The sequence below is a fragment of the Vanellus vanellus genome (genome assembly GCF_965231255.1).
Source record: "Vanellus vanellus genome assembly, chromosome: 7".
In the NCBI taxonomy this organism is placed as follows: Eukaryota; Metazoa; Chordata; class Aves; order Charadriiformes; family Charadriidae; genus Vanellus; species Vanellus vanellus.
The window spans coordinates 10,351,963-10,376,839 of record NC_138912.1 but is presented as its reverse complement, the minus strand read 5'-3'; the positions used below and the strand labels follow the sequence as shown (position 1 = coordinate 10,376,839).

The following is a 24,877-nucleotide window of genomic DNA, read 5'->3' as shown; positions in this document are numbered from 1 at the left end:
TGCAGGCTAGGTGTAAACGTGTACTTTTCTGAGTACAGGCATTCTAAAAGCAAGCTTAATCTGCCTAAATGTGGGGAAGGGGCTGCTTTTCCTTATGAAAAGCTGGGGCTGGAGTTGGACAAGGTGACTGAGCGCATCCCACCGCGAGCGGTGGTGGGGGTCCACACCGCCTTCTCCACTGCTCTCCTCACCCTATGCTGAGCTGTTGCGGACCATTGTGCTGCCAGAAAAATGACTGCTTCCTTCTTGTAGTTTTCTGCAGGATTAATAATCTAAATAACCTTCCTGAGTAGGCAACTTGATACATTGAAGAAGAGGAGAGAGAGAGGCTGTTTTTTTCTTCAGGAAAAAGTCATTAGATCAGCTTGGCCTTGTTGTCTAGCAGTGCCCTGTGTCCCTTTTGAGATGAGTGAAGATGTTTCAAGCTTACACTGGAGTAGCAAAAAAAAAAAAAAAAGGCTGAAACACAGCAATTTGTGTAAGAGGCTGCTTTATGTAATAAAAATACCTTTTAATTTCCAAGGAACACTTCACAACTGTTTTTTGTTTCCTAACAACTGTACACGTGTATTAATTAATCATTAGAGGAATATAAAATTTGTATTAAGTGTTGATATAGACAAAACAGGAAAATGAAAACCTAAGATCACACCCGTGGAAGATAATACAGAGATAATACAGGGGTTTCTTCTCTTATGCACATTTGACTACGTATACGCAAATGAAAATACAGGAGCTCTCTGGGTGTCTTAGTACTGGATAGGATTGCACTTACAAATATTTTGATGTTAGTTGTCCTTGCTTTCTTCCCAACATACTTCTTTCCAGACCATGAAAAATTTTCTGTGAATTAGTCGTAAGATCTTTCACCATAAAATTATTTTTAGGTTTGTTGTTATCTGCGTTTTTGAGAGCGATATTGGACAAGTCACTTCTGGTAACTGTCACAGGGTGATACAGACAGCTTAAGCATGTGCAATGTCATGTAAATTCAGGGCTAGAAGTCTGTAGCCACTCTTACTTGATGAGGTATTGTACAGTATAAATGACTAACAACCTCATATGTATCTGATCTAGCGATTTGGTTTATAGAAGAATTTCTAAAATGATAGTGTTCATTGAGGGACAGATACATTCTTGTATTTGTAGATGTCAGGAGATCAGCATGTTGATCACTCCACTCAAGAGAGAAGTGATGAAGATCACGATGATGTCGTCGATGCAAGGCCAGACAGAAGTAGCAGATTCTCACTTTTTGGAAAGTAAGTTACTACTTTTATTCCTGGTATTGCTGTATTACCTGTAACTCTAGCTTTCTAATGGCATTTTGCTGTTTAGTTTGCCATGTCCACAATGCTATAGATGATCTGGGTAGAGAGATGGTTTATGTTGTATAGGTTTAATGCATGTAGTCTGTACCTTAAAGCCATCTTTCTATAGTATTTTCCTATAGGGAGACCTGTAGTATCTCCCATAAGCTTTATTTGGTAGTCAAGAGACCACTAAGTTCATTTAGCATCAGTTAGAGTCCTTCGTCTTAAACATTGCCCTTTGGTTGAGCTGGGAATTCAATATGCCATTAATTATCTATTTTACTGCATTCAGCTCAGCTAATCTCCTGGATCATTGGAATCCCCTGCTGACTATTTAAGTTAGTTTAAAGCCTGGAAGTGCCATCTAGGTTGTAGCACAAAGAAGCCTCACTGAGTCTAGACATGTAACCCATTACAGAATAAATTAAAAGCCTTTCATTTTAAAACGCAGTAATCTCACTGAAGCATAAGCTTACTTTCATTAAATATATAGAAAGCAAGAACTATGTACTGCTTTCTGTACTCCTGAAAACACTAGATAAATGTGATTGAAAATGCAAAAGATGAAAAATAAACATGCAAAATTTACAAATACTATTGAATGTTGGCAAATGGCTACTTCACATTGTGAACTTCATGGATTTAGAGAGATTTTATTAAAGGTGTTTATTACAAAGACTGTTGTATTTACAGAGAGGTTTTGATTTTTCACTATTGGACATTCACATTCAAATGAACAGTATAATTCAGAGAAAGTACATGGAGAATATAATTTTATTTTTGCAGCTTATTACAAGACTCTAATGGGGGTAACAAATCTGTGAGAGAAGTGAATATGCTTTAGTCTTAGAAGACTTTTGATGTGCTGTTAAGCAAATCACTTTACTTTGTCTCATTTTCTCATTCCTCAAATGTGTTTTATGATGTGTATGATTATTATTAATTTTAACAGAACCACGTCATGCAAAATAGACAATGTAACATCTGTTTCCAAGTCTTGCCAAACATTTTTGAAGGGTTTCTTTTAAACTTTATAAAATGTTTAGTTTAGTATCTAAATTGGTCTTCTTTATAAGAGGTGATATGCTAATATGATTATTAAATTATGCAACTCAAAGTTAATCATTCCTGAAGGAAAGGCCATAATCAACATTTCTATCACTTTTTTCCTATAAGAATTTTTTTAAATAATTTGGCTACGCGTCAGTTTGAGGCATTCATTGTTTGGGAAGTCCTTGAAGATACAATTTGAAACATTTTTTTATAAGTAAAAAATTTCTCAGAGTAAATACGAGGTATTTGAGAAGATTCAACATAGATTTTGTAGAAAAAAAATAGGCCTGAGAAATCTATCAGAGTTTCTTGAAGAAGGTGATGATGGCGCAAAGAGGAATGAGCTGGTTGACAGAGAACGTCTTAAAAATCCAAGCACAGTGACAAGGTCTTTGTCTTATAGAAATTAAAACTCTTTGGCCTGAAAGAAGGTAGGAGAGGAATGTGAGAGGATAAAGGAAGATGGGATATGATCGAAAATCGTGATGTAATGGCGGAGAAAGTGAATAGAGAATGATCATTCTTTGTGCCCCACAGTAAATCTGGAGGGCATCCAATGAAAAGTTCATGCAGTAGATTTAAAACAACCAGTAAGATGTAATGGCTCAGTGTCTTGATTGACAAGGCTTCAATTTGGCGACATGAAATTAATACTTGTAAAACAAGATTTCTAGAAAGTTTTAGATTGACTACAGTTTTATGGTCTCTTGGTTTTTTTAGCGACACTGTTTTTACCAGATATGCTGTACTTTCAATGAAATTCTACATAGTATTTTATTTATTTTTGCTTAAAATATATAAGCTCAATAGGAAAACAAGTAACTTGTATTGTTAAATAAGCACATTGATTTTCATTTAAGAGAACAGAGCAGTGAAAAACTGAATTCAAAGCCGTGTAGAAAGACCAGCTGTTTCCAGTAGCTTAGCAGCTCCAATTCACCATTCTCTGGCTGTGACTGGAGATTTATCTAGCAAGAGCAGTAAACAGAAATAAGTAAAAATCTTCACTACAGCGTATTTCTCTCTGAGAAGTCTGTGAGCATGCTTTACCATGGAGCCTATGAGGCTCAGAACAAGCCACAGGTTGGGCAGGTTCTTCTGGCTGCACCACAGTTTAAGGGAATTATCTTCTACATATTTCCTTTTCTTTGAAAAAGTGCTAGTACTTAGTTAATGTTGGTGGGAAAAACTGTTCGGTGGGCAAAAAAGTTGAAAGAGAAAGTTTTGAATTAACATCTGCCGGTGGTGTTTGGTGTAGGGGTACTTTTAGCCACTAGATGGCAGAAGGGTATCAATTTTATTTACAGCAAAACTGGACGAAAATTAGGGAGCGTTGCAGTTGAGCAAAGTTTTGTTTCATAAAGCAGAAATAGCTGGGTACAAGCAAGCCTGCGTGCAACTAAGTTTTAAAACATGATTAAGCAAAGATTGAGCTGAGGATTTCAAACGTGTATTTTAATTCTTTATGTGATTGTTAGAAACTAATAGAATTTTTCTCCTAGAAATTTTTCTTTTTTATGCTGTATATGCTCCTGTTACACTTTCGAGGCTTTAAAAATAGTCTTGTTTCTCCACAAGATGATTTAGTGTCTTTATTTGGTATCTTTTGTCTTTTGTTGGAGAACTCTTGTTAGGGAGATTGATAGCAGAAAACCTGTTTTAGCATCCAGGAAACATAATGTAACATGAAACAGAATAAAATTATGGTTCCAATGTATTAAGTAGAGCTAAGATGTCTCTTACTACTAATGAAAGTGGTTCTTTTTTTAAAAAAAGCTGCATCTGAAAATTCCCAAGGCTTGATAGACTAGCACTTGCACTGTCAATAATGATGACAGTTTGTGGCCTTCAGTGAAGAAGCATAATGCAGAAGAGGGTTGTTGCTAATAGTATCTAGGTACCAGTTTTATTCTAATTTTCTCATATAGAACAATTTGTCCTTTGGTTACTTTTGTCTACTCCAGCCCTACTGTCTTGTTTTACAGTCAACATTCCCCTTCTTATCTGGAAATAGGAAACATAATTTAAATATATATTGAAGAATTCTTACAAATACCTAGTTAAAATTGAAACTGTGTGATTCTGTAGTGCCCTTAATGAAGAAACATGAAATGTATTGTAAGAAAATCCCACTGAGGAATTGGAGAGGCTTGTAGGGTACACTGATGTATAGTCACCATGAGTACTTCTGCTGTTTAACACTGCAAACCCAAAATATCTAGAAGGTATTTATTTCTACCAAGTCAGGCCAGTATAAATTTTGAGACTTTTCGTTTCAATTACTTTGAAAATTTGCTGGAAACATCAATTTGTATCTTGCCTCCTGTAGTTCATTAGTTATGATAGTTACATGGTTATGATATCTACCAGGTTTGTAAACTAGTATTTAGATCAAAAAGATTCACGGATATGTAGGTTTTCTTTTCATTTGTACGGTGTTTATCAGCTTTTTTGCCTTGAAATTAGTGTTTTCAAATCCAGGTGGTGCTTTGAATTATACCTCATCTTTTTATCATAACTTTCACAGTTTTAAAATTAAAAATACAGTTCTGTTACAGGTTTTTAATTGTCAGAATATTACAGACCTTTCAAAATTAACTACTGCTAAGAAAAGTATCTCTTTTATCCCTAAATTAGATAGACTAAAAATAGCAAGTTACTTTATAACAAACAACAGCTGAGTAGTCATCTGAAGTTATGCTCTGGGTGCAACTTGGAGGTCTGAACTGAACTCTTTATTCAGCCTCAGGTTTCCTTTATACATCTAATGAAATCACTGTACGCCTCAGTCTGTCCTGTAAAGGGATGACAATCTTTCCTTTTACTATCATAACTCCAAAGTCTAGGACAATATCATTTTAATTTTGTTTGGAGTTTGTGTGTTCTACTTTGCACAAGCTAAATATCAGTGTATTTTTCTCCAAAGCACTGAACATAAAATTTCAGAAGCCATAGGTTCTGGCATCTATAATCTGTTAATGTTAATTCCTACAAAGACAATAAAGAGATTTTAACATAGTGCAACAAGGATGTTTCATTCATCTTCATTACTGTCTTTTAAGCTATAGGTGGGCTTTTTTTTAATTTTTTTTTTTTTTTTTTATTACTCAGCTTCTGGAGAACGTTGCAGGAGTATTTAGCAATTAACAAAAATTGTGGTCAGTGTTTGTACTTTCCCTTGGACACTTACTGGAAGAACTATATAGGAAATGCCCAAGTATCTTGAAATAGTATCTGGTCAAAAGTGTAAGAAGTCATTAATTCACAGTCAATATTTGTTTCCAGTCTCCTTAAAGACTTTATCTTGTGAAGCACAGGAAACGCTGGGTTATCCATGAACTGTATCTCTAGCAATCACAACAGGGAGTCAAGTATCTTAATTCCTTTTTCGTGTAGTAATTTATTTCCTTCATTACAACAAACGCTGGGCTCTCATCGTACCAAATTTGGAGGAAAGCTATTATGTAGTGTTATTTTTAAGCTTTCAAAGGAATCAAAAACAAATTAAGCCAAATTTCTAATAAACCAAAACTGTTCAAGGGTAAATATATAGGAAATAGTTCTATGAATTAGAATACAAAGAGGTTTTGTAAACTATGTGTTAATTTGCATCATTTTCTTAGAAATATTCATGTGTAAATATTGTAGTAATGGTGGATCAAGTTTTGAGAGAAGGAAGAAAAACATATTGAAAAGTGAAGTCTGCTGTTCCACCTCCATCTCAAGATCTGCTATATTTTCCTACACTCTTTCAGAGGAACAGTGATAGAATCAGAGTGATGGGAGCGTGTTTTCTGCTTGTCAGCAAAGGTAGGTCAGGCCTGCATGACCTCAGCTTGCAGGGTGATAGCTGTGAGGGTTTGAATAGCCCCATAGAAACGTCCAGCGTGACCCACTGCTGACACATGCGAATCTTTGGGCCTGAACACAGAGAGCATCCTGTTGCACTCTCCAGCATAACCCTGAGCATGGTGGGCTCTTAGCATTAGCAAAGAAGATTAGCGTTGCTCTTGAGGACAAGCTGAAGCTGTTTTCAGATGCAGTGTGGCGTACCATTTGATGATGAGCCAAGGTACTGTAGCATGTTATTTAGCTCCTCCTTTGCCACCCGTTTGGAAATCTTGTGAATGAGTACCCTAAAAGAGTTTAGTTTCAGTGCTTATATCGAGCTAATTGTAACTCTACTGGCATTTTGCTGTTGCTAATCCTAGCCAGAGTGTTCTCTGAGAAAGAGTATTTGGGAGGGAGTGAAGGGGTGGTGGTGTTGCTTTATTTTGACTCATTTTCCAAGCAGTCCATATAGCAATATGTATGGACCTGTAAATTGCTCTTAGTACCTATGATAGATAAAACAGGCTTCATCTTTTTTTTTTTATATAATTGGCAGTTGCCTATGTACATTACACTACGTAGGATATGATCATGCGAGATTTCAATTTCCAGAACACCCATAGAAGGTATGTACATGCAGGTTTACTAGAAAAGAGCAGAAAGCTTTTCAGCAAGCAATATCCTTTATTTGTAAACTTTTACTTTTTGAATGCTATTATTTGAATATTATGTTGCATACAATATTTTGAGGCCTGCACAGCAGATACCATACAGCTAATTAGGAAGCTGAAGATAAATTACAAATTGATGGTTGAGAGTTTAGAACTTACTCTGTTTTGGCCCTCTGCTGCAGATGTTACACCACAAAATTGTCATGTAGGCTGTAAATGATACTTGAAATATTATGCGCACAAAAACTAGGATACTGTTGCAAAATGTGGACAGTATTAGACATAATAGCCTGTGTTGAAACTTTTTTTACAAAGTGTAGCTGGCTTAGCCCCAGTGCACTTGTCTGCTTTGTTTGTATGTTATAAATAAAATTGCAGCCATGGTTTTGATTTGAATTATGCTAAGGCCATCACTAACACATAGTTAAAAGGAGAGGAAGACATATTCAGTTGTAACTGTCAGAACTCGAAAGATATATATAATATACAAAGTAGAGTCATAGAATCATAGAATACTTTGGGTTGGAAGGGACTTAAAAAGTCATCTAGTCCAATTCCCAATGCCAGAAGTGGTGGTCTGAGGCTGGCTCTTTCAAACAGCTCAACTCCTTTCATTACACACTGAATTTCCGGTTGTCCTGGACTAGGTTTCTCTGTTTTCCAAGTTTTTAGAGAAGATTCTCCCTCCTAATTGGAGAAGGGTCTGAAACTAAAATGGGACAAAAAAATCTTACAAGATAGCTCAGGGTCTGAAAAATGTCTTATAATGAGGGATTTAAAGTGCATCTAGTTTCTCTAACTAAAGTTGAAAGATAATATGCTTGTAGCATACAAATATATAGTGTACTATACAATTATACAGGTGATGGAAGATCAGAAGATAGGGGGCACTTTTTGTAAGCAAAGAATTCTTAAATATATCCAATGGATCCATAAATGGATCTTTTCAAAAAAGGTGTTCTAACAGATGTTCTGCGGATTAAACAGAAGCTGCAGTTTTGTAGAAACTACTGGATAAGGGTTTGTGGCTTGCTTTGCAAGAGATCGAATGAAAAGCGTGCTCACACTCGGGTGAGTTAGTTACTGCAGTTAGCACGCTGCAGCTCACTAGCTGATGTTGTTCATCTCTGAGACTGTTGCAGTTGTGAAGCTTTGTGGTAGGTGAGGCCTTATTGTCATTCAAGCTGATACACTTTAGATTGTGGTTTCAAAGGAACATACAAATAGCCATTGCTGTAGTTCAGCTGAGTAGCTGCAATGTGATAAGCTGTGATATCTTGACTGTTAAGCCAAGGTTCCAGAGGCCTTTAGGGTTGTAATATACTTTGGGGAAATGCCATATTCTGTGGACTGCAACCCTGTCATTTTTGCAGTTGATGTTAAATAACGGTGTGCAGGCACTAGCCATTTTGTCTCTCCAGGGAAGCTAATGTGCAGTAACCAAAGATAGGAATTTGTTTCTGGACTGAGGTCCACTGTAAACCTCCATAGTGGACAGTAAGAATGCCTTTGTTTCAAGCATTTTTTTCCAGGAGCCATGTGGCAGTAAGCTCCCTCACACACTCTGGGCCTAAACATTGTACAGATGTACAAAATAGTGGATTTTAAATTCATTTTCTAGTTTACTGTACACTACTGTCCCCCTGGAAAGAAGTCACAAGATCTGCAATTGTTTTATGAAATAGGTTTGTTTAGGCTTCATTTTGTAATAGAAAAACTAAGAAATACAGAGTTACTTTCCCAAAGTTATTTAATAGCAGAAGCAGGATTCACTCTCAGTTCTCCATCCAGAGCACAAATAAGTGGCTCTTAGTGGATAACAGAACATATCCCCCCACCCCGAGTTGACATTTTGGTTTGTTTGATACTTTTCATCAAGTTAACTGAGCAAAGCATAGATAGCATATATTCATAATAAATTTTTTTTATGGCTTGTGTTCTACTGTTGGAGGTGATGTAGCATGCTACAGGAAACTTGGGGGAATGCCAGGATTTCTTTACAAAATTAAAGCATTTTATTTTGCGAATTTTCTGCAAAATCTGTAACAGTCCTGTTTCATATGTCATAGTAAGAACAAAAGTAGGTTTTTAATATGATTCTGTTTTACTGGATGAATGAACTGGGTCCTGTCTTGGGCAAAGAATTTGTTAATGATAGCTTAGATCCCTCCCAGCTCTATTATTATCTTTATAAATTCAAGGAAATAATCCCATTGTTTACTTAACTCCTTTCTTTCAAGACTGCTACAGCAATATTTTCCTTTCAAAATTAGTGTGTTTACAGTTATAAGGAGTGCTTGGGACGTGGGTTTCCAAAGAAAGAAGAGGTACTGTCTCCATTAGCTTCCTACTTTCAGGTTCGTTCAAGCAAAAAGCTTTGCCTCTCGTGACTTTGAAACTGGCTTTGTTTAGTCAGCCAACAATCTAATTTCAAAGATCTCCTTAAGAAGTCATGAACTAATTGGCAGTTCAAAAAGAAGGTGGAGGCTAAATAATTACTATGGCCCTGATCTTGAGAACAGTTACAAACAAGGATTATTGCACCACCTGACTAGTCCTGTTGCTTTTAGTAGGCCTGCTCCCAGGAAGGAAGTCGGGTGTGTTCATTAGGGGCTGTGGTGTTTGAGTGAGCATATTTGTCATCTCCCCTAACTCCACCCCTTCCCAAAAATTACCTTCAAGGTTTAGGCACTTCAGCAGGGTAGAGTATGAAGATGCAAGGGTTGCACGGACTTTGTATGTCATTGGTAAATATGAACTTTAGACTCCAGTATTATCATGTTGGCATGTTTCACCATAATTTAAAATTTCTTTAACAGATAAAACAAGACCATCAGAGGGAACAGAAATGTAGGACCATTTGACTGGGTTTTGTGTTTTAATGTTCTGGAGTTTTTTTCTACTGTATTGTTTATGTTCACTATTCTAAATTGCAGCTGTCAGTTTTCATGCCTTTGTGTAAGACTTCGCCTTGTGTAGTAAGCAATACAGGTGAAGTAATGTTTAAATGCTTTGGGGGGAACTCTTATGTTCAGTTTTGTAGGACAACCTTTCTTTCTTCTAAATGAAGACTTTCTATTATGTTGAAAAGATTCTGACTTTAATATTAGAATTTTTTTAAATTTTCTTTTGACGTTTATCTGAAGCGTATTTAAAAATAGCCTTCTAATGACAGGTTGTTTTGGTTGTGCTAGTCTACCAAAGTCAGCAGTCATTTGCTATTTCAGTAGGGAAGTTGAAAGCATGCAATATTTATTTGGAACTTCCTCCTATATAATTAGTATTGCTCCTTTTTCCTCAGGAAGTTTTTGCTTCAACTATTAAGCTGTCTTCCAATTTATCTACTGGCACATAATTTGTAAGCCTGAGCAACCTTTGTTTAAAAAAAGATTGTGAAGGATAGTATTTATTTTCTTGGTTTACAATTATATTTAACTTCTTGCAAAAAAGTCCTTGTGTTAACTGTCTAAAAGGAGAGAGATGGAAATTGCACCTGCCATTGGAGTATATTCAGGAGAAAAGGTTTGTGAGCCCATAGTGTGTGACAGTCAGGTTGGAAACAAAATTGAGATCTCCCAAATGCCAGTGTCTTCTGCAGTGGCTCCTGTTAGTGTTTATCATAGGCTTCACTTAGTATTCTAGCATGCTGCTTTCTTGGTGTGTGACCCAGGATCACACCACCAAATACAGTGTAATACAGTTTTAGTATTTGGTCTAGTCCTTAGTCCTTATCCCATATAATTTATGCTTTCTGATTTTTAACAGTAGAGGAATATCCATTTTTATAAAAGACAATTCAAGTAGTGACACATTCTTCTTGTCCAGAAATGTTGCTGCTCTGCCAACCTGATGCAATATTAATGAGAAAAGGCAACAGGATAATCTGTTATTTGCATGCAGCTTTAAATCTGTGTGACACTTTGCCAAAATGGATCTGACAAAGAACAAAGAGTCTGCCTTAAAGAACTTATGATCTAAAAAGCTCTAGTCAGGTTTAACAAGTGTCTTTTGCTTCTTATTGCCAATAGGATTCAAGAGAAAAAAAAATTCAAAGAGGGGAGAGTGTACAGTAATTAGACGTGTACTAAATACGGTGAAATTAGACTGAATAAAAGTATTAAAGCTGGCAGTTTGGAGAGAAGTTTATGTAGGAGTAAGACATATTAATGCATGATTATTAGAAAACTTCAGACATATGAACAGACCACTAATTATTGAGACTAAGGTAGAAACATAGAACAAAATATTGAACCTTGATATGCCTAATTTATGAATTCTGTTTCCTGTTCATTTCTTTTGGAAAAATAACCCTGAGTTGTTCTCCAGCACACTCAGTTTTACTCCACGTAGCTTGGTGATGCTTTATGAATTCAAACACAATCCTCATTGCATTTTCATTGTTTCCTGTCTGTCCTTTAACTACCTATTTAAAAAATATAAATCCAGTCCAGGATTTTTTCCCAGGAGAGGAAACATAGCACTTATGTTTGTGACTACTGCTCATCACCATTTATACTGTGCATTCAATAATCGAAGGAGTGGAGGTTTTTAGACAGAAAGAGCAGCCAAAAGCCACACAAACTGCATAAAATTAAATCAACAATATAGACTATGTAAGTTTCTTCAGAGGTCTAAAACTAATATATTGTCCCATACACTTACTCCACAGTATGGCAAGTCAATGGAGAATTTATTCCAATGAAGCCTTTAAAGAGGTCTACAAATGTAAAAGTCATGAGGGAAACATCTCAGTTGTTTGTAATAGGATGAAGAGCATGGCAATTTTGAGATACCTTGCATGCCACAACATGAAGTGTATGAAAGTTCCAGTGGATGCTGATGGATTACCTAAGATTTTTACTATGGACTTTGTCACTGTAGCACTGCTACGATTTTCTTGCCTGGACTCAACACAAAGGCTGACAATGAGATCGAAACGAGAATAAAACTATTCTCCAATGCCAAAAAGCATGGGGACTCCAGAAGGGATCCTGAGATGATGTCTTTGTAAAGATAGCATGTTTTTTAAGGCAAATTTTCTTTTTAAGAGAAACCTGTTATCTGTCCTTCAAAAATCATATATGATTGTACATTGTATCAAAGAATCATGCCTGAGTAAAAACTATCACAATGTCCTATGATATTCCTTATCAAATAAAGCCCAAATTTACTGAACTTCATAGAGCAAGAATGAGACAGAGTTCTCTTCTCTGTGTGTGTACCTCGAATAGAAATGAATGTAATCAGTTTAGCCTTTTCCACCCACATCTGAAAGTCAACTTCCTTAAATTGGATAGTATTGTAATTGTAGAATTTTTTTATCTGCTTACATTTTTCAGTATAGCAACAAAAGTCCCTAACTTTCCTGGGAGAGAAAGGGACTATAGCTGTTTTCAAAGCCCAGATATCCCTCTATAATATTATTTTTAGAGTTTTTGATTAACACATTAATTTCCTCTTAGAAAAGCAAACAAACAGGAGAGTTCTCCCATCCTGTGACTGGGAACTGATGATTGTGAAATTTGTCTTTATTCATCTAATCTTCTGCCCATGAGGCTGTTACAGTGACTGTTCTTTTCCATGAAAAGCTGGTTCTTCTGTGTGCGAAGTGTCATATTGCTTTTAAGGCCCAGCAGCTTATGTTTTCAGTAGAGCTCTATTGTCTGATGGTTACTATCATCTTCTTTCTAATCACTGTTAATGTTGAGATGTAGTAAATGGATTGGTGTAACAGTTTCTACCCTAGAGATTGCACTTTCTTCTTAAAGTTTTGATTTCATCCACTCTTTTCTTAAGAGCTTTCCCTGTGTTATGCTGGTACTGTTCCAAGTGGAGTTCATGTAGTTATAGTTACAGGAGACAAGCTTTCTTCAAGCAGGTTTTTTTACAGTCATTGGCCTTTACACCTTGCACAAAGGTAGGCAGTACCAGACTACACAGCTGACATTAATTATGTAATGTGATGGCAAGTGAAGACCCTTCCCATGGAAATACATCACACAACACTTGAAGTTAAGCAGCTGGTTCTCACTGAAACACTTAGTACTCTGGAGAGCTGGCAGACCTGAGCCCAAGAGCCTGGCTGTAGCAGGTTGGAGAGATGATGAGGGACTGCACCACTCAAGGAAGCCATTCTCCTGCACATGGATTCTTAGTATGTTAATATGTCATATTAATATGATGAAAGTGCAAAGAAAGTGCAGGAAGATGCCAATAGAAAGGAAGCCAAAGGAGAGGAAATCTCAGCTGCTAAGAGGCACTTCTTTCAGTAAAATTGTTACCGAAAATAATCTTTAGGTATAGTCAAATCTTAACAGTGATGTTTTTATCCTTAAATCTTGATATCTGTACATACTGAAATCATAATTTACCCAAAGTGTAACAGAAAAGAAAGTTTGTTGTGATAAGTAGCAGTCCTTTAGACAATTGAGTTCACTAGTGGTGCAAGTGATGTGTCTCCATGGACTTCGACAGAATTTTAGCCACTCATGGTGATAAGAAGTTTGGCCTTTACTGTTTAAAAGTTCAATAACAAAATTATAAATGGTATGGGTAACTTTAATTTCGTATTTGGAAAGTGAGAAGTTGATAATAATGACTTTCCCAGGGTTGACACCAATTAAGTCTAGAGTTGATGAAATCTCATTCCCAGACATACTGTTGTCAAGCCTAAGGCCTGGATTTAGAGGCACAGTAAGGGTGAAAATGTGCAAGCTATATGAGGGTGCCAGAGCAGAGTTTCAATTTTGCTGAACTCTTGGCCCAAGGGAGAGAACACGAAATATATGAGAGCACTGACAGGAAGAATATTTCTGTCTAAGGTAAAGATCAGTGACCACTGGCAGAGCGAGGAGTTACGCCACAGTTGTAATTAAAAGCTGAAGAAAGAGTAAACAGTCATAAAATTCAAGTTTCTATTTAATGCAGGCAAGTTTGAATCCCAAAAGAGGGAAACTAAAGACACTGGATGTCAGAGAAGCAGAATGAAATAAAACTATGGGCAAATAGTTTAAAACATTGCATAACAGCACATAACTAACCTGTGGAAACCCTTCTGGAAAATATAGTGATTAGAAAGCTTAGTAAGAACAACAGCAGTAAACATTTATTTTAACATATGTCCAGTTCAAAGCTTAGAAAATAAACATATAGCTGGAAAGCTTTAGGTTTTCAATCATAAGCCAGCCTGTCACTGACAAGGCATTTCCCTTAAGGACTGATTATTACATATTTATTACTTTATTAGTCATCACTACAAGGTCTGATTTAGCTTGTTGAAACTGAAGAGCTGGACCTCATACTGTCAGTTTAATCCAGTCAAGCAATTCCTGTATTGCGCTATGTTGGCACAGAAAACAGAATCTTCAAAATATAATTTCTCTCTGGACTACAGGCCCATATATGCTCCACAACCTTTGCTTCTTTGTTTGTTCAGTTTGGATAGATACCAAAAGATTTCTGGAACTTCTTGTTGTCTGCCAGTAAAGAAATGATAGGCGTAACCCTATAAAGTGTGCTGTGGTTGCTTAGTATCTCGTTAGCCTATTCAGTGTGGATGGAATCATTAGAAGAAAACCACACTATCCTCTGTAAAGGCATGGGGAAATGATGGAGTTATGTGTGCTACTTTGCTGGCGAGGCTTGTCTGTGACATTTGATGTTGACCAGCATAGAGCTTCTGGCATACTTTTGGGAATACCAGTAGTAGTAGCTAGATCACTTAAACTCCTAAGAATTTCTGCATGAATGAGTGCAAACTATTGAATTCGGAAGTGAAATGGTTTCAGAGAAGTTGTGTAGCTACATCATTATGCCACTTAACCCCAGCTGCTATTTTCAGTGAAGCTTTTTGTGGGGTAACGTGGCTGTGTGACTTCTGGACCAGAATTGGATCGCTTCCAGCATTTTAGAAGAGCAGACAGTGCAAACACGATACCATACTGCTCATGTCAGTCTGTCCTGAGTGTTCATAACTGTTCATGGGTTGGACATAAACAGAAATTTGGGTACAATCCCCTTGAAAATATTCTATTGTGTGTAACAGCCACTGTTAGTCATACAGCTTTTTCAGGAAGTCAGTGAAGCCAGATAAATCTGTAGAAATTTGAATCCATGTGGACTGAGGAAATTAGCCTCTTCATTGACCTGAGTGGTTATTTGTTGTTTTGAAATGTCTTTTTTTCTCTTTGCCAGAGAGTTGTCTAATGATGTAGGACCAGGGGGAATTTTAGGCTAAAATAAGAATCCAAGATCTCTTTGAAAGTCAAATGTAATATTAACATCATACAACTGTGGATAATTCCTTAAAATGGTTAAAATCTTTTCTTGAGGCAAAGCATATTTAATTGTTGCTCCCAGAGCCCTCAAGAAGCAGTATGCAAGGAGAATACCAATACTTTCAATTTGCCAGAAAAAAAACTGTAATTCCAGAGTATCAGACAAAATCCTCAAGTAGATACAATTCAATATCTTGTTTTGTAGTCTCTAAGAGAAGTCTGAGAGAGGATATGAAATTAGGATTCTCACATGTAAAAAGAGTAAAGAGAAACCCTGCCAGGTGCAGCTATTTAATTTGGCCCTTTATAACAGAACACAAGGACACTCAGAGATAAGAAGCTGTTTGAAAATTGAATTGCAGTAGTATTTAAACACGATGAATCATCTAGAGAAGGTTTGTTGTAGTTTTCAGTTAGTCTTGTCCTTTAGTAATAAAAAAGAGGACACTTAAAGCTAAAAGAGAACAATTGTTAAATCAGGAAGGTAAGAAAGTAGATTACCTAAACAACATTTAATCAATTCACATCAATCTCGTGTCTATGGGCTATTATTGAAACAAATAACTTAGTAATTCTTTAGAAAGATGTCAGAGCAAGAATACTGAAAGTACTTAAATTAATTGAGATTATGGGGGGGAAAAAAAATCTAATTTTGTTAAAACCAAACTGTATTACACAGTTGTTTGTGCAGTGAAAGTAGGTTATGTTTTCCTCTTAGACATCAGCAATAAATACTGTTGGAAACAGGATGCTGGACCAAATAAGTAAAAGAAGTGCTGATAACTTTTTCTGCCCTTTCCTGAACACTGCTTCCAACTGGGCTTGCTCCAAAGCTTATTTATAGTTCTGAGATTGAATCAGACCCTTTATAGGCTCTCACTGGCTTCAGTTCTGCTTGAGGAGATCTTACCAACATCTGAAGCCACTTGCTTGGACCAAAACGTCCACCTCTAAAAGCAAGTACTGCTGAGTTCCTCGTGCTTATACTTCAGGTGTGTGTGCTGGCTGTAATTGATTGGTTTGTAATACTTCCATTTACAATAAATTGGTGAGTAATGTCTGTGCTATCTCTTTCATCTCTTTCTAATCTAATCTAAGACCCCTGCACAAAGCAGAAATGTCAGTGTACAGTCATGTTAACAGAGAATGTTTATAGCTTGTTTTGGTTTGGGTTGGGTTTTTTTTTGGAAGTGAGATTGAGGTATAGATGGGCTTAGTTTTTTGCATAGGTTCAGACTACTTTTTGGCAGACCAAATTAACACATGACCTGTTCACATCTATAACCTTTATCAGTAGAAACTACTTACTGTTTGTTCTTAATCTTCGGAGAATTTAGGGATGATGGTGAGTTAATAAACAAATCCTATCACACCATTGGGTAAACCGCATATCTTCTTGTGCTTGGAATAGTTATTAAGGGAGATCTGGCTGTCCTTCTGTGAATTATTTATTGTAAAAGTAAAATATGTCCTGAACCATAGTTTGCAAAAGGTTCCTGGCAGCCTGACGTCATGTTTAGGCCATTTGTTTTATCTGTGGGTCAGGATCTGCATATACTACCGTTGGCTGTGGTTCACTCTAGAGTCATCTTACCATCATCAGAATCCAATCACATTACAAGAATCACTTCATGGAAATCACAAGATCTTCATACCTCAATCTGAAATACTAAGGAAGAAAACAAACATTAGAGAAGAAAAAAACATTGGGTAGGGCTGCCTGAATGGTTTCAATGAAGATAAATAGGCCCACTACATGTGACTGGCCACTAACAATAGTTTCATTTGGTTCACCTAGAAAAAAGAAGAATGGAGAAGAACAGCCAAAGTCCTCTCTCAGTAATCAGTACCGAATTGTTACACCCACATTCCAGTATAATATGGACTACAAGAAAGTTGGCAAATGTATTATTATAAACAACAAAAATTTTGAAGACAAAACAGGTAATGTTATTCCTTTGATAATACTCATTACAGACTTTAGAATCTTCATACTTTCATTAATTAATAAACATTTTATTTTAGGACATGGAATTTTAATTAATATATTTATATTTTGAGAAACAGTTGTTTGTACAATTTATTCCTGTTCTTTAACACTTATATTAGAGCAGCTCTTTGCAGCTTCTTTGCAGTATATGTTTCAAAGAGCAGGTCACCTTGCTCTATCAACTTCAAACTAAACCTTTGTTCCCAGAGTTTAAGGTTGTCTTGTTAAAATTTGAACTTGACATCTGCAGCCCATGTTACAAATTCTTTGTCCCTGAGCTACAGCTATGAGCTACAAAAGCTAGTAGCTATAGCTGTGCTCTGTTCACACTCCTGCATTTAACTTTTCAGACCATGTATGGTTTCAAAGCAGACAGATACTTGTGTTATAGTCAACTTTATAAGTCTTTTCCTGTACACTTGGCAAAGACACTAAATTAAGTGTTTACTCCAAAGAATTTACATCAGTTTCTTTTATGTGGGTATCAGAGAGACTTTTTTCAACAGTTTTTCCTTGGGGTGCTTTATGCATGTGTGTTACACTGCATAACCCAAAAGAGATAGGATCATTCATAGAGGTCCTATGTTACAAGGTGCTGGAGGCATGCCAACATTTTCCAGGATAAGATACATGTTAACGTTGAACCATGCGTTATTTTGCATTAAAACAAATCTCAGCATTTGTTCTCAATGCTGAGAATGCTGTCAGAGGATTGTTTTAAAATCATATCGCTGTGACATTGTTTAGGTTTATGAATTATAAACCTAAAAATTTACCTTTGAACATGTGAATTATTTTGAATTGTGTAATGTGCAATCAACAATATTGTCTGTTTTCTGGCAGGAATGGGTACACGCAATGGCACTGATAAAGATGCTGGAGATCTAGCTAAGAGCTTTAGAAACTTAGGTTTTGAGGTTTACACATATAATGACCGAAGCCGTGATGATATGGAAAAATTACTGAAAAAAGGTAAAAATTTAGAATCGTAGAATAATTTAGAGTGGAAAAGATCTCTGGAAGTCACCAAAAATCGCCCCTGCTCAAAGTAGGTCAAATTAGAACAGATTGCTTAGGCCCCACTACATGCAATTTTCTATGTAGGATTCAGTTTCTGAATGGATTAGTCTTAATTCCCCACCTCTTCCTCCAACGTCAATTCAGAAATACAAAGTTTTTTTGTCATATTAGGTGAAGCACCTGTCCTGTGTTAGGTGAAGAGCTTTGTCATACTAGATATAGAGTTCAGCCTGTTGACTCCGGTGGGCTAGACTCAGAGTCACGTGAAGGATGCATTCGTGTATTCAAGGTACTTACCACAATACTGAAAAGTGGGTTGTGTCATCTTTATCCACCCCTTCTTATGCCTTCCAGTAGAGGCCCAATGTATATTTAGTCTCAGAAAAATGTGTTTGCTAAATATAATTTTCATTTTAAATGTTGCTTCCTTTTGGCTAAGAAGTATTTGATTTGTAGCTGCTGAGGAGAATCACAGTGATGCTGCTTGCTTTGCCTGTATCCTTCTAAGCCATGGGGAAGAAGGCCTCATCTATGGCACTGATGGACCCATGGCTATCAAGAGTTTGACTGCGCTATTCAGAGGAGACAAGTGTAAAAGCCTTATAGGCAAACCCAAATTATTTTTCATTCAGGTAATAACCCTAAGGTAAATATAGTATCCTACTGCTGCGGTGGGGAAAACATGCTATGTTGGTTGTAGGTTAATTTATTGAATTTTGCTGTGGGTTTTGTGAAAAAATGTGTTGAGAGAAGTTGACTATGAGTGACGTGTATTGATTGCTTTTAGAAGATAATTTATACACAAGATTCACAGATGTGAAGAACATATTGTTACTGTAATTTTGTACATGGTTTCTCTTTGTGCTTGGTAATATATGAACTTCAAAGCAGAAAATTAAACTCCCTCTTGTGCAGACAGAGCTGAGGACAGTACATGATTATCGATAGAAATAATACTGTCCCGGTCTCTTTGAATAAAGGCTGTCTCTACAAATTACTGCATTCTGCTAAAAGAAATATTGTTTCCCTCCCTCAGTAGCCTAAAAATTTCTATTGCATTATTGCATTAACAAATAATTATTTTATTTGTATATTACTTAATCTTTTAAGGACAGCTGTTTCAAACAGTATTAACTGACATACCATGGGTCTGAATTCTCTTTTTTTGTCATAGTATTATGTACCTATGGGAGTTGCAACAGATGTGGTTTTCCTTGGGCTTCCTTGTTCCACCAATTGATCCTCAAGCTCAAAGTGAAAACTGCAGCTATTCTAGACTCTTCATACTACTAAAGTGATCTTTAATTATACGTTTGGAATGAGTACTTTGTTGCCTTTAAAGTTATTTTAGTAAGGGTAACCAACTGGTGTTACATAAGCCCAGCAGACTGCTATTTTTTTGCAAAAGCTGTCCCTCAAAGCTACTGATCAAGAGCTGATACTTACCAACCTGGACTGAGGTCCCAGTGTGCCCTTTAGCTAAACCACATGATTAAGAGGAAATTAAGAATAAAAGAGAGAAATGGAGAAATGTTGAAAATGCAATATACTTGAAATGGGTGGTCAAACACTGGAACAGGTTGCCCAGATTGTAGAGTCTCCATCTGTGGAGATATTCCAAACCCAACTGGACATGGTCTTGGACATCTGCTGTAGCTGTCCCTGCTTGAGGAGGGGGATTGGATTAGATGACCTCAGGGTGTGATTTTGTTATTCTGTGAAATGTAGTGCTACAGCAGTGCATGTCAGGAACCAAAGACACTGTAAAGAAAATGTCTGGATGTCATGCTGCACAAGACATTGTGTAATCATTGAGTGCTGAGGATGACTCTGGACTGGTAAAATTAATCATGGTTACAATAAGATAATGCTGACTTGGCACTTTGACAATCCACTGAGATCCACAGCCTGCAACACCATTACAGCCCTTTACTGTATGTGATGTATATTTTAAAATGGGTAAGCTAGTAACTTTATCACTGAACAATTAGATGTCCCCCAGAATTGCATTTCTGCTCCTAATACATGCGAAGTACTGCTTAAAACCATATAATTAAAAAATATTGAATACTTATTTTTATAACACCTTGTTTCTCCTTATTGGACAAGTTCTCTTTGTCTTCACCGCTTTCAGGCATGCAGAGGCTCTGAATTTGATGAAGGTATACAAACTGACTCTGGACCTGCAAATGACACTCTGGAAACAGATGCCAATCCGAGATACAAAATCCCAGTAGAAGCAGATTTTCTGTTTGCATATTCCACAGTGCCAGGTAAAGAAAAGGGGGTCAGGATGGAGATAGAAGCCAAAAACTTCATCATTTATATTGACTTGATTGTAGACTGACCCTCAATGATGATACATTGTACATTGATGGACAAAACAGGAAGGCCCAGTGTATGTTGGGCCAGTGTGTTGTATCCACCCCTTTTACACTAGCTATAGTGGAAACGGGTGAAAGCCCTGATTTGGCAGGTGAGAAGACACAGACGTTACAGATGGTGAAAGCAGTACTATTTTCGGGGAATCTTGCCCTTCCATGTCCCAGTTCAGTGAGTATGTTGAATATGTGATGAAGGCAGGAAGAGGAACAGTTACAGCATGAAACTTATTCTTAGACAGGAAAACCATGAAATCTTCTTGCAGTTTCCCAAATGCATAAATATAGAATGGTTCTTTAGTAGTATGAGGTTTGGACAGTTAATACACATTATTCTCCACTTTAATGAAGTAGGGTATGTGACACAAGTGATAAGAATGAAACTTTCTGTGTGTGCATTGTTACTTTTTGCCCAGAATCTTTCACACAAATCAGTACATATCTCTCTGCGATTCCATTCTTCAGCACAAGATGATGAGGAAAAATAACCCCGTATACTTTCTTATCTGTCTTTCCTGTAAGGTTATTACTCCTGGAGGAATCCTGGAAGAGGCTCCTGGTTTGTGCAGTCTCTGTGCTCTGTGCTAAATGAGCATGGAAAACAACTTGAGATCATGCAGATCCTCACACGGGTCAACTATGTGGTTGCCACAAATTTTGAATCACAGTCTGATGATCCACGCTTCAGTGAGAAGAAGCAGATTCCCTGCGTGGTCTCTATGCTCACTAAGGAACTTTACTTCTGAAAGTGTATTTTAATGCAGCCAGTGATGAAAGATCAGAATATGGTTTTGGGTGAAGATTTGATTATAAACTGGAGTAACACATTTTTAATAACAGAAATGTAATTACACTAGATTTTTATATTTTATAAGCTGGGGTATCTGATGGATGCACAACATGCAAAATTTCAAAGAAGAAATAAATGCTGTGGGCTAACCTGACAGCTAATACTGATTACTGTATCTTGATTTCCCTTAGTGTGGCTGTCATGATTTGTGGCTACTGAAGATGTTCTGAGAGTCAGCTACCTGACCCATAAAGGTTTATTCCAGAAAACAGATTGTACATTAAGAACAAAAAAATTAAATCGTGAGACTCCATCTTTCCTTTCACTGCTAGCTCATGGAACCATAACTTCCTCGGAAATTTCCAAAGACCATCATTATTATGGGTATGTCCAGTGATGAAAGTTTGTAGCTATTTAAAAGGGTGTTTCTTAGTCTAATATATTCATTTCCTTTTATGAACATTATTAATGAGACTATGATTGCTCTGTGCTTAATCTGGAAGTCAATTTACTTAGTTATCCCTCCAGCATAAGATGGATAAATAAAAAAAAATCAATATTTGTAGGTGATTTACCTGAATAGGAAGGAAATGTAATAAATGAAAAATCAAAATTAAAATCTTTGTAAAAGATTGGCAAACTGTACTTGGATGATGCATTATTAAAGCACCATTGTAAAGGGTTTTGCTTGGCAAATTACAATTGACTGATAGAATGGCCTGAAACAGTGGTATTGCAGTTTTTCTGCTTGCAAAAATAAAAATGTCTGGTTGTTGATTCATAAGTTTTGAACCAACAGAAAGTTAATCCCAGGGCTTTGTTATAAAACATTAAAATTTAATGTTGAAATTGTATGTTCCAGTAACAAATGTATGTTTTTATATAGCCTCTCTTTGTGAGGAATTTTGCCAAGACTGGAAATACTTACTTGAATCAGAAACCAGAAGTGCCTTTTTAGTTACTGTACAGTCTTGACTTTTGTATTTTGGAGTTATGTCAGTAATGTTTATATTCCTACTTTTTATATTCTCTTTAAAGTTGGTAGCTAGATCAAAAAAGTAAGTTTAGTGATTTGGTTAAACTGATAAATGATTAGTTGTTCACCCTTTTCCCAGTTAACGTGCTCTATACCTTTTGAAGTCTTCTAAGAAAATAAGTTCATACTATTAAAACCAAGTTACCAAATTATTAAGTTTATTTTCTTACAAATACTGTGACATAGTGAGGCATATATTTTTTTCATAAGTCAAATTTACAGTTGTTTGAATTAAATAAATTACTGTGTTATGGATGTCTTGAGCATGAAATCAATAAAGACCTTTTTTTTTTAAATTTCCTATGAATATCTGCATGTTTGTCACTCAATCTGGTGAAGTGAAAACCAACCAAAATACATCCCAAAACCTTTCTCGGCCAAGAATGCAGATGGTCTTCGGCATCTTTTCAAGATGAGGTTTACAGTGTCAGTTGAAAAGTAGTTTAGAAAAGTAAGCTGGCATTGGGTGACCTGGGTTAGGCAAGCCACACCTTCTCTTAGAGCAAACCAAAATTATTGAAAATATTTTAATGGAAGTGTCCTGGTTTACCAGCACTTCATCTTGCCCTGTGTGTAAAATGTCCTTATACAGTGAACTGTACAGTGGTCCAGCAGTTCATATGAAAATGTTCATCCTATTACTTCTGGCAAATAACTCCATCTGAAACTGTTTTCTGGCATTAGAGATATTCCTGGTTTGGTGTGGGAAAAGTGCCATAGAATCATTCAGGTTGGAAAAGACCTTTAAGATCATCGAGTCCGACCATATGTCCAGTCAACATTTCAGTATTAATTACTTCTCTGGAAGCTCTTTCATGCTTTTATAGTTCATTAGTGTTTATTTGCTTATGGTTTAGCCTGTTTTGAAATGTCTGATAACAATATTCCCCTGTCTCCAAAACTATCCTTTTATTCAGATACATTGTAGCTCTGAAGCCAGAGAACCTTGGGAACAAAAAAGCAGCAAGTAGGGGCTCTGAAACAGGTCATTTAAGTTTTTAAAATAAGGCCAAGGAATGTAACAGCATAACAGGTAAGGAGCACGTTTCCTCTTGTGTAGTGCTTTTTTTTCTTAAAGGTTCTTTGAGAATGGTATTTTATTTAAAAAAAAAAAAAAAAAAAAAGCTGTAGCAAATTTATCTTGGCTTAGAAGCATTGGGAAAATATTAAACTTCCTAGAAATAGTCCTTGGTCCAGCCTACAAGGGACTGCTGAGAACCATTCAGAGGAGTTAATATTAGTGAGTTTCCTCTATGAGTAGGAAAAGCTATTTGCCCTATTGGACATAATGTCTAAAAGGAAAAAGGAAAGGTGGAAAAAGCGGGTCTTTATCAGATTTTGTTGTATGTTTACCATGACGGACACTAAATAAGGACAGCTCGGGAATTCCCAACTAATAGGTGAAATTGTAACTGTCTAAGAAAAAAGGCAAAGCAGTAGTGTTATTTGAAGCTCTTCAGTGCCCTAATGTAGCAAGCAGGCAAGGCACTCTCAGCGCTTGCAAGAGGTCTTCTGGTAGACCAAAGTTTTCCTGGAAAAAGATGATAGTATGGCCCAAAGAAGCTCAGGAATTCTACCTGTTGACTTACAACAAAAGGAAGAAGCTGAGGCTGAATCTTAAACAACCTTTGGGCTAGTTTTAGTATATGAAATATACAAAGATCAGTATAAAATACCTGAAGAGATTGCCAGACAGGAAAAGCAACTTGGAAAGATAACTTACAGTGGCAACAAAAGAAAGAGAGAAAAACTTTCTCTTGTGTTGGGACCAGTGTCTCTGCTAGATGGAGCGTTACTTTAGATCACGTCCAAAAGGCATTCATATTATTTAAGAATAAAATTTCCCACCAACAGACATCATGTCTGACTGGTGACGTCTGCGTGCTGAGGGCTGTGCCGGCCCAAGAGCCTGAAGGAACCCAGTCAGAGTGAGGAAGCCTGACCCTTTCGCTTGAGCAAGGCCAGGTAGCTGAGTAGTGACTTAAAAGCTGTAGGGCATTTTAACCTATTTCCTCATCAAATTTATAACTGTTTTCTGTCTAAAAGCAACGCTCTTGCCATCTGCAGGATTAGCCAAATGGTTTAGTGTGTAAAATACGCTGGATGTTTCTGGAGAGAATCCGAAATACTCACCTATAACCAAGACAGACATTGACCCTACAATGTAAGTACATTGTCATGACGTAGGTAGCATAAGAAATCCTGCTTCGCAATTGTATGTTTTAGTAAATGCTGTCCTTTAAATCTGAGCTTGGTTACGTTTTATGGTACTTTAGGATCTTTTAGAGTTCTTAATGGTGCTTCATCTTCCAGTCATGGGTACAATATTTCAGACGCAGCTCGGGGGAAATAAAGAGACTGTTTAGAAAGCTGAACCAACAACAACAAGCTGTCTCCAGACTTTTTTCTGCATGGGGGACATTTATGGCTGCCTCAAATGTGCGTGGTTTTCATTGCTTGTAAATGAATGTTAATTTTCTGGATTTCCCCTTTCAGAACAGTCTTTAGTTTGCTTC

At 36.6% G+C, this 24,877-nt stretch overlaps 1 protein-coding gene across 1 annotated transcript; it reads left to right on the top strand.

Annotated features, from left to right (window-relative positions):
* The first annotated feature begins 225 nt into the window (after positions 1–225).
* Positions 226–24,086, top strand: CASP7 (caspase 7). The gene is made up of 8 exons (XM_082486024.1): positions 226–478; positions 1,150–1,262; positions 16,943–17,088; positions 17,978–18,106; positions 18,611–18,786; positions 20,289–20,427; positions 21,058–21,709; positions 23,279–24,086. The coding sequence occupies exons 2-7, from the start codon at positions 1,150–1,152 to the stop codon at positions 21,279–21,281; spliced, it is 927 nt and encodes a 308-aa protein (XP_082342150.1). The 5' UTR covers positions 226–478; the 3' UTR covers positions 21,282–21,709; positions 23,279–24,086.
* The last annotated feature ends 791 nt before the right edge of the window (positions 24,087–24,877 follow it).